This window comes from Lonchura striata, chromosome 2 (genome assembly GCF_050655825.1).
Source record: "Lonchura striata isolate lonStrDom1 chromosome 2, ASM5065582v1, whole genome shotgun sequence".
NCBI classification, from domain to species: domain Eukaryota; kingdom Metazoa; phylum Chordata; class Aves; order Passeriformes; family Estrildidae; genus Lonchura; species Lonchura striata.
Window position 1 is genome coordinate 20,354,910 of NC_140704.1, and position 13,243 is coordinate 20,368,152.

At 37.0% G+C, this 13,243-nt stretch overlaps 2 protein-coding genes across 7 annotated transcripts in view; both read right to left on the reverse strand.

The window, feature by feature from the left end:
* Window positions 1-8,774, reverse strand: part of LOC110476208 (macrophage mannose receptor 1-like) — a 33,430-nt gene extending 24,656 nt beyond the window's left edge. For all 5 annotated transcript variants that reach the window (XM_077788339.2, XM_085573051.1, XM_085573049.1 and 2 more), the window contains exons 1-6: window positions 7,226-8,774; window positions 4,602-4,997; window positions 3,248-3,421; window positions 2,520-2,678; window positions 1,585-1,698; window positions 341-487 (exon numbers count right to left, since the gene is read on the reverse strand). In XM_077788339.2, the coding sequence (XP_077644465.1) occupies window positions 341-487; window positions 1,585-1,698; window positions 2,520-2,678; window positions 3,248-3,421; window positions 4,602-4,997; window positions 7,226-7,295 (1,060 nt within the window). In that variant the 5' untranslated portion in view covers window positions 7,296-8,774. The remainder of the gene's footprint in view (window positions 1-340; window positions 488-1,584; window positions 1,699-2,519; window positions 2,679-3,247; window positions 3,422-4,601; window positions 4,998-7,225) is intronic.
* A 153-nt stretch (window positions 8,775-8,927) lies between these two features.
* Window positions 8,928-13,243, reverse strand: part of LOC110476202 (macrophage mannose receptor 1-like) — a 33,152-nt gene continuing 28,836 nt past the window's right edge. For both annotated transcript variants that reach the window (XM_077788328.2, XM_085573056.1), the window contains 4 exons: window positions 13,069-13,185; window positions 12,069-12,236; window positions 10,386-10,415; window positions 8,928-10,005 (listed from right to left, as the gene is read on the reverse strand). In XM_077788328.2, the coding sequence (XP_077644454.1) occupies window positions 9,761-10,005; window positions 10,386-10,415; window positions 12,069-12,236; window positions 13,069-13,185 (560 nt within the window). In that variant the 3' untranslated portion in view covers window positions 8,928-9,760. The remainder of the gene's footprint in view (window positions 10,006-10,385; window positions 10,416-12,068; window positions 12,237-13,068; window positions 13,186-13,243) is intronic.

The following is a 13,243-nucleotide window of genomic DNA, read 5'->3' on the forward strand; positions in this document are numbered from 1 at the left end:
ATGTTTTCATTAGAATGCACTGCAGCATCTCTTAGTTTATTTTCATGTCCATGCAGACCATGATACTTTCATGAAACTCTATGGCTTAACCCAATGCCTCTGGAATTGTGAATAATAACATAAAGTGAAAAATGCTTGTGTGGTTAGTGGGCTCCAGGAAAATTTTCAGTATTTAAATATATTTTGCTAAAGAAATAACAATATGCTTTGTTCTGTACCTGTCATTATAGCAGAAAAAACTAATTTCAATGCTATCTTTTTATTTTAAATAGCCATTAAATTTTAGTTTAGTGACACAAATTATGCCTTTATTAAAAGGTTTTTCGTTTGCTTGACATACCTGATGGAAGAATTAAAGGATCCTTTGTAGGTTTTTCCTTTTTACAGATATATCCAAGTTTCAGCTCACATGGCTGGTTTTCCCATTTAGCATCTCTTCTGGGGTTTAGTACTGCACAGAGTTTTTCAGACTCAGCTTCAGGGCTTCCTTCATGGGATAAAAACCAAAATTATTTTTATGTAGCACAGGATTAATATCAGCAGCTAAAGGTAACTGATAACCTTTTCATGTGTCAGTTATGGGCTCATGATTTCACTCCTGCAATTATTTTTCTACCAGAGATAAGGAAATGTAATTTAGGAGTACACATCAAAATATTTATTTTGATGCTTATTGCATAATTCACACATTTGATGACAGAGTAGTGGTCCTTTCTGCATGTCCCTTCGGAATTTGAATGCAGATTTGCTCCTTACTGCAAGCAGAACCTCCTGACATTCCCTCACAATTGCTGTCTCTCCTCTGCCTGCCTCTTTCTCCAACATCCCCAGAGTTTTTCCAGAGGACCACCATCCCTGGGGAATAGTCAGTGTTTTCTTTTCAGAGAGGCCCACAGTATGATAAATTACTTTTTTTTCCCCTCTCCACACAAAAGTTACATCTTAATTCTGCAGTGACTGAAAGTGTGTAGATTAACTTGTGACCAGCCATTGTGGGATACAGGAGCCTTGGGGCGGTGGGCTGAGTGACCTGAGAGCCAAACCCTGAGCCCTGCAAAGCTTGAGGAATTTGACCAGCTCAACAGAAGGCAGAATATCTTCCACCAGACTCAGCAACTCTGCCCTTTCCCTTCATCTTCTGTGCCAGGTAAAAGCAGGTGGCACCTCTGAGTCTTGGGAAGGCTGAAAGTTGGCCTATGCCTGCATTTATTCAGAATTTGCTGCAACTAGCTGTTGCCATGGCAATAATTGACTTTCAAAGCTAAGCTGTCAATGCCATGAGCTCTTGAGTAAGAGAACAGCAAAAAGCATAAGTGAAGAGGAAGGCTTTGCAGAAGCAATGCTCTTGGCAGCTGAGTCCTTGCAGGGTCTGATAACCTGTGAAAGCTGTACAGACACAGAGGATTTCACTGACTTGAAGCCATTCCCAGTATGATACAGCTTTAACTAGTGCATTTTACTTTATCTGCCTCTGATAGATGAGATTATTTAGGTCTTCTGCTTGAAATTCCATGAGTTATATCTAGTGAATAAAAGCATAATTCTCAGGTTATAATTCCAAAAATTGTTTAACAAGAATACTACCTGGTGCCCAGTTAAAGTATCTGAAGGGAAAGCCACCACTCCACTGCCAGCCACTGTTGAGATTCAAACTGTTAAGCCCAATCCAGAGAGAGGATCTCTTGCTGTCAATCAAATCTAGATAACCAAAAGAATTTAATTCTAATGAGATTTGCTAGGAAAATTTAGCATTTCCAAAGTTTAGAAGAAGAGAGTAAATTTGCCTAGCAATTTTTAAGTTCAGTGCAGAATTCATGTTTACTGGTAATAAACTCAGAGGGGTTTTTTTCTGTAGATAAAGGGTAGAGAATTGAAAAATGTTCTTTTACTTATTAGTTTATCTGAATTTAATGCTATTCTACAGTTATATGTAAACAATAAGCTTTAAAAATGGAAAGACTGAATTTCTATTATTAATAGTGTTACAAGTTTTCTTGCTTGTGGTGCAATTGATATAGGACCTTCATTCTACAGTGTGTATAAATCTATAAAGTCTATATAAATTTTGTATCATATTTAAAACAACTATTTTGTTAGATATACATGAAGAATACTGATTTATTATCACAAAATATAATCATAGAACATGTCATATCACGTAATTGCCATATAATGGCTGTCTCCTGAAATGTTTCTTATTTTAATTTCCCTTTCTGGAATCTTTCTGGTGTTTTCTGAGTTTGAGCTAACTTTTGCTTAATTAGCTGGAAATCCTTAGATTTTTAAAATAAAATAATAATAATAATAATATAAATAATTTCAAATAGTAATTTCACAATTTACTGAAGTTCCACTGATAAAAAGCTGAATGTACTATAATTTTGTTATTTCTGATTAGTATAGATAGCATTTTCTTACATCAGCTCTTCACTATAATTTGATTAAAGCATTGAAACATTTGTAATCAGTCAAAAAAACCTTTCAAAACAGTTTTTTCTGAATCTTGCTTATTAGTTCACCTCTTAGATATATTTGTTCATGTATCTCCGTGACACTTAATAATTCTGCATTCTGTTGCTGACAGCTCTTCCTTGCTTGGTGCCATGTGAGAGCTGACTGGTGGTTTATCTGGTAGTGGGTTCCTGTCAAAGGATCTGTGCTCCAAAATCTGTCGATGTCTGTGTGAGAGAAAGATTATTTAGTACCTGAGTTTGTAATAAACATTTCACACAAAGTGTTATGGCAAAATTTAACTGCAAGCTCATTTGTGAAATAACAATTTGGAGCAATTAAGGCTCAGACCCACAAGTTATCTTGATATTTATTAAGAAAAAAGGGTGTGTCACTGACATTATCAGTGAAAAGCCTTTCATCCTTTATTTGCACTTTTCCTTTCAAATTTTACAATCTCCATGAGAAAAAGAATATTGTAAAGAAGCCAATAAATCAAAACTGTGTCTTGTTCATTGGGCACCCTGAGAACCTGTTCAGAAGCTCATAGGCTATGCCCAAGCCTATGTCCAACTACTGATGGACACACCCAGACATCTTTCAGCCTGACTGTAGTCTATTAGTAAGTAGATTTGTTACATCTGTCAAGAATGATATTGCATGAAGGAGGTATTTTTGAGTAAAATTTAGGCCACTGCAAGGTTCTTCCCCTCTGCATTACTAACAGCATCTCAATATTGATATATTTATGTAGCAGTGTTGCGTTGCAGGGTCTGTGTCAATGTGTGGGACGTACTGGCAGCTGGACAGAACCCATACAAATGGTCCTCATCGAAGTTGGGCGTTGTTGCACACCAGAAGAAGCCATCTGACCTGCCAGCAGCTGTGCACTCAGCGTACCATCTTCCACTCAGCAGGAAGGGAAAGGCACACGGAGCTCCGTTGGAGTTTCCTAACATTGTAAACAGGTCTGAGGAGCAAAAGAGATGTTTTGATATAGCTGTGTGAATTGATGCGTCTTTACTTTCCATAAGACTAGGTGGAAAAAGCATGACAAGTGTTACACCAGTGTAATTGAGGAATCAATTTACATTTGACAGCATCACTGCTGTCACCAGCAATGTCTTCCGTGGTTCTTGGTAGGTCTCTCAATTTACCCTTTGCTTCTGGGTATTACCAATATTATCAATCAGCTGTACCAGCTAGAGATTGAGCAGTTTCATGCTGTAGACAACTATGAAAGAGATGCAGTGATTTTTATCTCATATATAACATAATACATAAAATATGTATTTTATATATGTGAAATAATATTATATATAAGACATTTTTATCTACTATATAATTTTCTAAAAATAATGCTATCTTTTTATCATCTGGCTTAACTTCCACTTTATGTGGTTCAATATTGTGGGATTTTTTTGGTGTCTGAAATCTCCTAGAGCAACTGAAAGTATTATGCATGGAATTATTTCCTTACATTTAATATTGATGTATTAAACTTAGAATTTTTTTCCCTTTCATCCAATAATACTAATACAATCTCAGTAGTAATAGTATGCAGTTAAATAAAGTGCTTTGATTACAAAGTTACAGAGTCACAGAATGGTTCAGGTTGGAAGGGATCACAGAGGTTTACCTGGTCCAATCTCCCAGCTCAAGCAGGGCCATCCCAGAGCACATGGCTCAGGATGATGTGCAGATGGCTGTGGAATATCTCCAGTGAGAGAAACTCCACAACATCTTTGGACAATGTGTTCCAGTGCTTGGTGAAAGAAGTTCTTCCTCTTATTCAAGCACAACTTTTTGTGCTTCATTTCTGCCCATGGTGTTATTGCTAGGCACCACTGGGAAGAGTGATTAACACTAACAACTAAAAAAACCCGACATCCACATTTGCTTTAGAAGTAGAGAACAAAAAATATGCACATTTTTCTCACATACTGCATTCTGTCTGAACCTAAGCAGCTGTTTTTCTCTAGGATGGAGTGATACAGGCCTGAATATGTGAACTAATCATTCTCTAGTCCACCATTGTCTCAGGGGGAAAAGATGGTATTAGGCTAAGGAGGGTAGAAATCAAAGGACCCTATCTCTCATGGCAAACAAGTGGATTCAATAAACCACCAAAAATAACCTTTAAGCTTTACCTTCGTAACGTTGAGAGCACAAATTATCCATGGTTCCATAGATCTTCCATTTATCCATTGCCTCTGATCCTGTTTTCAGTGCAATATTTTCTTTTTTTTTGCCAGCACTGAGAAATAAATCTTCCCCTTGGATTGCCAAGGCTGCATTTCTGCATTCCCATTTCTGGAATTCACTTTTCTTGTTGCATGGGTACAGAGAAATTTTAGCCTGGTTTCTCTTGCTGGGCACTCCCAAGCATTGTGCAAATGCCATGCTCATTAGCAGATGATCAGAGACCCACCTGAATTTTTGTAAGTCACTATTTTTCTTGCAAGCAGCTGTTGTAACTGCCTCAGAACTCTGAGCAATTAAACAGAACTTAGTAAACTCATTGAATATTAAGAATACTTCCTTGTCTGTAAAACAAAACATTCAGAATAACTGGTTAGGGTGAGCACATGGTAAGGAGAACTTGTGAGGAGAAATATGTGCTGTTTATTCTATGCTGAAGAATAGAATAGAATAAACTCATGTCAGGAGGCTGCAAATTTTTACAAGGATCAAATGGTATTTTCAAGACACATTTCATTCTGGGAAGGAAAAGTAAATTCACTAAATACATGGGAATAAAATACAGAGGAATAAGAGCACATAAAACTACATGAAGACAGCTTCAAATATGTTTTCATAATAATCTTCTTCTGAAATGCACATTTCATTCAAGAATTCCAAAAGAGACCTTTACTGAAAATTTGGAAGTTGGCCATCACTTTCATGCATTATAGATTTAGCTCCTGTGATGTACATCTGCATGGGGTTGCATTTGTGCTTAATAGAGTTAGTGAGCAAGCCTTCTGTGACACTTGCTCCTGGAATTTACATGTTCTGTTATGGTTTGGAGATTTTTTTTTTTTAAAATTAAAAACTATGTAATGGTGACTTGTTACCTTGCCTTGATCTGGCATCCTTTCCTTAGCACATCTACCATTAGAAGTCAACATAATTCATACAATCAATCACAAGCATTGTCACCAGAATAAATACTGAAGAGCATGTGGATACTACATGCCTGTGCATTGTGAGTGCCACACAAGAGAGTTACCCTCCCAAAGGGTCACAGGCAGCCTGCTGCTCGAATCCATTGAGATCAGTAAACCCTGCTGGGAAGGGCTCTCCCAAACTGCTGCTCTGCTTGAACACGCAAAGCAACTCCTCCTGGGCAGACAGCTGCATGCTCTTAAAAACATCAGGTAGCATGCAGCTCTCACTGGCTGTGGGTCATGAGAGATTGAAATTTGGACTACAAGGAATATTCTAGGACCTATAGAACAGGAGGGGAAGGTTTTGCCCTTCAGGTCTCTGTGCCTCAAATTCACACCTGGAAACAGATGCAGCATCACTGCCATATCCATCTGAGAGAATAGCTCACAAGAGGCAGTGAGATTCCCCTCAACACACTTAAGTAAAATTTTAGAATATTAGGGCAAGCCAATGTTGGGTAGTGAACAGAGGAGAAAGTCTCTGGGAAATTCTGGGAGGGTATGACAGAAAGAATAGTTCTTGAGCTCTTCCAGAAGGTCCCTGTATTACTTTGACCAGCTCAGTAATATAGGAGTACCACTTCTGCAAATCTAAATTTGGAGCTGAGACTTAGTTTCTTCTTTCCTTGTCCATTTAGGCAAAAAGTTTTAAACGTTATAAAGTCTTTAATTTCTTACTGCTCAGTAAATAAGTGCTTAGTGTAGTCCCATAAGTACCAGCTATTGTCCCTCACAGAATTTTTTGATCTAATAGTACGAGTTCTTGATGGAAACTGTGAGGTTTCTGCTTTTGGGTTGGGTTCCCAGCTCACAGAACAGGTGGGAGACCCCCTTTTTGCACAGGGTAGTGCTGTCACAGCTCACATGGAACAGTGCCTGCTTTTGGAGGCTGTGATATGTACCCCACTCCACAAATCTCATGAACTGAAGGATAAAGTAAACACATCCTTGAAAATGATCATCCTACTTAAAAAGGGAGCTGTGATCTGTCTTTGGCCAACTTCAGAGATTTAAGTATCCCTCTCATCTTTATTCTTACTGCTGTAGTAGTTATTCCACAGCTGTTCTTGACTCTCAAATATTTCTAATTTTTTTCACTCGCTTCTTCTCAGCCACAGAATTGCTACACCTTACATCAATCCACAAGTTCCACCTCACCCCACACAATCTCATGCCAAGGCTAGGAGATACACATGCAACACCCTATTTAATTACTTTATCCTTTTAATTTTTTTGTTAGTCAGTCACACATTATATGACATAGACTATGGAGCACACTGTGAAGTCCATCTACTTTATAGTAGCAAACATAACCAATAAATAAGTTGTACCCAAAAGGCAATCTTTATTTACATATGTGATTCAGTCCAGATTTCTGATTCCCAGCTTTACCCCATTTTGATATTCCCTTCTCTTTAAAAGTAAATAAACATCTCTGTATCTGTTTTGTGGAAACTTCTGTGGACCACTCCCATTAGCAGAAATATGAAATATAGAGTAGTAAATCTATGTGAAAATCCTAAAGATCCAGAGAAACCAGCAAGACAACAAATATGCCCACTTTCACATCCACTTTTGCAGGGGACAGTGAAAAACAGACTCACCGAGTGTCTGAAAAGCAGTATGAACAAATGAGAGGAAAACTAAAACTGTAGAAAAGGTCAAGTTTTTCATTCTGTCTTCTTATTCACAAGGAGATGAGATGAAATTAATTGCTGCAGTAGAGGTCCTTAAAGAATCAGTTGGTGCTGGCTCCTTCTTGGTTCTGGAGATTTTTAGTTGAAAGAGAAAACTCTGGGCTCTAAATAAGGAAATATCCTGTCACATGTGGTATTTTGAAATCTAGAAATAATTACAAAATTCAAACTTAGCATCTGAAAGTGAAATTTCCATCCATTCAAAGTCAAGTGTCAAAGTTTGAACAGTTCAAGATCATTCTACTGAATTGTTTTTAAATTTCTTGGTTCTGTGCTGGAATTGTAACTTTCCCTCAAAGTAGCTGTAAGTGACCCTCAAAGACAAAGAAGCAGGGAGTGCACTTTAAATGTCAGACATATTCCTAAGAAACTCAGAGAAAAATATATGCTAATTTCTTAGCGAGAAAGATCTTCACTGCTGCAAAAGATATGTTGATTTAATTTATTGCAGTGAGCAATATTGACTATTTCAGTATGAAAAATTAACCCCCACAGGACAATTCAGTTTTGCTCAGTGACTTACAAAATGCATACACCTGCCTTTTATCCGTCCTGTGTATCAACTAGTAGAACTAGTGTGCTGTCATTTCATGTGAATTTATCTTAGAAGAACCAGTACAAATTAGCCAAATCTTTACAAATCTTTCTGTGATTTTGAAAAAAAGCTGCCTTTCAAATTTTTTTAATTCATAAAGTAGAAACAAACTTAAGTAATTTATTCTTTCTTTGTATCAAGCATAAATGAGACTAGAATAGAGAAATAGTTTCAAATTTTACAAGTCATCTTCAGTCATTTATTAAATGGAAATGAACTACAGGTATGATTTACAACCCCCTTTGTAATTTTGAAATAAAGGGAGGAAAGAAATTCAGCTGAAATTGCCCTTCAAATTTTTCTCTCATTTTTCCTGGCTTTATTATGAAGACAAATCTAACAGGTTTTTCCAGAAGAGTAAAGCATCACTTAATAAGATAGAAGAAATTCATTCCCACAATACAGAGTCTTTGGAGTTGTGTTGTCAATATAAAATATAAAACATTTAAACATATTATGTTGGATTTTTTATCTGTTTAGTCTTTTCATTTACTTCGCCTTAATCAGTCGCCATCAAACAGTACAGAATTCAGTTCAGTATTTACAAAAAAAAAAGTGTATTTTTTGTAACTTACATGAAGGGAAGAAAAGAAGTTGAAAGATCAAGAGGACTGTCATTAAAAGTAGTTTGAGTACAAAATGGTCTTTATTACTTATCTCTTGCAATATCTTTTGTTTAATTGCCCTATCTATAAATTGTCAATCTAATGTCATGTAACATCTCCTCTGCAGTTCTTATGCAATTTCTAAAGGTTTGTAATTCACAGAGATCCTTGAGATCTTTTTCTCTTCAGAATATCATAGACAACAGAGAATTCCTAGAAAACTTAAACATCTGAGTAAACTTTTAGAACATTTCACTAGCAAGGCACTGTTTTGTGCCCCACTCTTTTCCTGGCCTGAATAATGGATACAGTTATCAGTCCATTTATCAGAGAGGTGGAGGATAGTAAGCAAAACTATCCCAAAATGAGTGATCAAGTAGAAAAAAAACAGGAATGCATTCTTTCAAAATTTACTTGGCAACTACTTTATTTTATACTTTATTTATGGCTTTTTAGTCATATGCCACGTTCACATTTCTGTGTCTCCTCCTGTCAGCCTCTTTTTTAAGGAAGAGGACTCATTAAATCAACAAACCACGTATCATCTCCACAAGCTAATTAAGCAAATTGAAATAACTGAAATGTTATTATGTAATATATAGTTTGTTTATTCATATAGTCTCATGTTCATAATTGATGAAAAACATTCAAAGTCATAGAGTAAGGCTGTATGTAAAGACATATTTGTTTCGCAAAATTCAAGTTGAAGCCATGAATGAAGGACAAGTATTTGCATTTCATTTATACTATCACAAAGAAGATATTTGTGTTAAGGGTATAAGACAAGGGCATCAATGGGGACAAACAATTAATGTAAATCTCTGTTTATTCCAAACATCACTTAAGTAACAGTGTGGAGGCTTCAGAACAGTATGGTGAGATACTCTCAAAGTGCAGGCATTAAGGTTGAGCACTCTGCAAAAAGTGCTCAGTGTTAGTCTTGACTGTATGTGATGCTGTCACAAATTCCTAAATAAGCAGCCCATAATTTTTAAATCTAAATTCCCACTAGTTCTGTTATTTTCTTTGCTTGCATAATTAGCAATTTTGTACAGTACTAAGTCAATAAATACTTGAGAGTATTTTTTGAGGAGTATACAGCAATAGTTCCTAATCTTTACTGAAGGAATAACTGCCAATTTTACATAGTGCAAGTTACATGCACCTAAGAGAGACTAAGGTTTCCTTTAGTTCAGCTATATTTTTTGCAGCTTAACCATTTATTCTGGCTCTGTTATCCCATCAGACAACACTCTGTTCATTTTTTCCTTTGTTGTTGGTAGCACCACTTCCATTATCCCCTGCAGTTAGGGCAGGGCTGTATTCCAGCTGACTGCTGCTCCGCCTCATCTCTCTTCCAGTTCCACTTCCAGTTTTGATCTTGAACAAGAAATAAATCATGAAGCCCACCCCCAGTAAAATTATGAGGATCAGAGTAAGTAGTATCCATATATTCAGGTGAACACTGGCTTTGTCCTTTTTGGCATCTGTAAATAAATAAAAAGTAATAGAAATGAATGGACTGTAGCCATAAACAAATATAAGATTATTGAAAACTATCATTTCTTCCTTAATTACCACATGGAAAATCTATTATAATGTCTCTGTGTCAGTCTTTCTCATAGATATTACCAAAAGAGGATCTTACAAAAGGAGAATCAGAGAGGGAGTGATCAATTTACCAAATCATTTGATTATCTTGGGGTTCCTTAAGGGTCTTACACATACTGATAAATGAGGCTGGGAACAAATTCAATACAAATTAAGTAAATTAAGCTCATATTAATATATATATATATTCTAAATAAATAATATTAAATTTAAGCACGTATCTTTGAAATTAATTGGAAGGGGGGAAAAATCCTACCTTCCACATCTCCAGCTGCTTTAAGAGTAGCTGTCAAAGATAAAGACAAATGTTTAGTCAAAATCTAAAAAGGTCACATTTTCTTCCTGATACTTTCATGTCAGCAAAAGGTCTGGTAACCTGCACATCATCATCACTTCTGGAAACACATCTGCTAAATTAGAAGAGCTGAAAAGGCATGAAGGATTTTTAACCCCATATTCCCTTCAAGGAAACAGTGTTTTACATATTAAATCCCCCTTCTTGCTTCTTTTGTAAAAACCAGAACATCTCCAAGCTAAGTGGTAATAGTTCCTGACTGTTTTGAGAGGACTCTTCTCCCCGATTAATTAACCTTGCCCTTTCCACCAGGTCTGTTTCTTGTGGACACTGGCAAAACTTGATCGACTGCTGAGAACAGCTGAGCTTTCCTGTATCACACACACACAACTCGTTTGAGACCCAGCAGCTCTCAATTTACCATCATATATTTGCACCTATAATCACACGTATAAACCCAAGCTTTCTTGCGCAGCTTTTCCCGGCTGTGCACAGAGGGCGCCGTCTGCAAGGCTTTTCCCGGCCGGGAGCCGCCGGGGTCCCCGCGGGCAGCGTGGGATGCGCCGGGAGCCGGGCTGCTGCAGCAGAACCAGAGCCATGCATTGGGCTCTGGTGTGTTTGCAGAGGGAGAAGCAGCTGTGAAATTTGCCTCTCTCTTTGGCAGTCATGGAATAAACACCCGGCTGTGCCGAAACGCCGTTCTGCTGGGGAAGCCGGTGTCGGGGAATAAATACCGGCCGAGCTCCGGCATTGCGCATCAGGGCCGCTCACAGGCAAACCCATCCCATGAAGTGTGTGGTGATAGTGAGTTTCGGCTTTCTGACGTCTGGTAGCAGAGCACTATCATTCAGTAGTGTCTGTTGCCTGCAAGGAAAACTAGGTGTTGTCCTAACAGCAGAATTTTTCTTTCTAGAACACACCCTGAACAATGCTGTGACTGCTGCTTCCCCCACCAGCTTCAGGTTTGCTTTGGTGGGGGAAAGGACTGAACCTCAGAAACATCCTGGGGTTGTGAAACAGGGCAGGAAATTGGACTTTTTTGCAGAATTAACAGTTAAACTCCAAAATACCACATGCTTGCTTGGCTCACAATATTCTGATATTTCTGCTTCCTGACTAAAGCAGATGGTGCTCAGTTATACAGAAATACAATATTAAAAAAAAAAAAAAAAAAAAAAGCTAACCAAAACACTTCTACTCTTTTCAAAGGTCACTATATGCTTTCTGGATTGCACTTCCGCTCCTATTTAAATAGAATTGCTTCATCCATCTCTTGCTGGAACAGCATGTATCATAGTACAGCAAGAGGAAGAATAGCAAATTATTGATGCCTCTCTTGTTCCATAGAAAGAAAATAGGAATGTCAGTAGAAAATAAATGTGTTTATGTTGGAGTGGAACAAAAAAATAAAGAAATTTGGAGTTTTTTTTCAGGAAATACTTACGTAAGAAAATATAGTGTAAGAAAATCACAGGTTATGGAGCAAGAAATCATAAACAGGGCAAACAAAAAAAAAATGCATTTGTATTATTTTTGTCTGAACATTGAAACATTTGTGTCAGTCCTTTGCAACTCTCATATTGTGCTATTGCTACTGAAATAAAACCAGAAAAGGAAAGAGTGAATATGAAAGAAGTCACTTACTCTTTGGTTTCTTACAAATAAAGCCCTTTTGGGAAGAGCAGGGCAGGACACTCCAGCAGCCGGTGGCCGCAGACAGCTCCACGCAGAAACTCAGCTCGTCCCCCGAGGGCTGCCCCTCAGCCCAGTTGACAAAGTCTAAGACACTGTTGTCTTGCCAAAGCAGCTGCCCTGATGTGGCAAATGTTAGCATCAATACTAATAGATCCATGGGAAAGTTCTTCACCTTAGTGCATATTGACATAATATTGCTTTCTTCAACCTATAAAGCAATACTTCCTTCAGAAATTCCATCTGTGGTTGTTTTTGATGCATTTTATGTCATTTGATTCTTGTCAAAAAACAATTGAATTGCTTTCCCAAATTATGATTTGCAGATTTATCAGTCATAATAATATCACCGTTTTAATTTATATTTCTTTGTATGTTTGCCTAGGATATTAAAATTTCAAACTGAAAAAAAGGAAATTTAGAATTTTTATAAAAAATTATTATTTCATCAGCACTTAATGAAAATCAAGAAGCTTTTACTGTAGTGCTGTCATACATTTAGTTAAAATTAAATTTTTTTTTATAAACTCTAAAAAGACTTTTGATGTTTCAGTAGGCTGAAAATAATCTAAAATAAAACCTTTTCTAACTACTTGTAGTCTGATATCAGTGTTCTCTTCCAGATGCATGTTTTCTACTGCATGCTTTAGCAAGCAGCCTAATTTTCTCCACAGAGTCAGAGAGGAACTCTATGCCATGGGCTAGGGCTGGACTCCCACAAGTCCCACATGAGTCTTCCCCAGCCAAAAGAAGATGAGAGCCAGTCAGGAGTTTTTTCCCCAACAGGAAAAGCTTTCTCAGAGATCAGGAATATGACACAACCTCTGAGAGGACTCAGGTCTGAACTCCAACTGTACTTCAATTTGTTGCTTAAAATCTATTAATTTTATTAATATTTTTGTCCATTTAATGAAGTCTGGTTATGATTATTTATAGAATTTTAAATAGTTACCATTTACATTTCTGTATATTCCTATCCAGAAGCCACTTGTCTTGCTTGCATATAAATCTGCATGTTCTATTAAAAAGTTTGATTCATACAGATCTTCTACAGAAGTCAACATACCACCTATAAAAAAAAAAGGAAGATGATTGGAGATATCCCCAACATAGTTACAGCTTTTGAG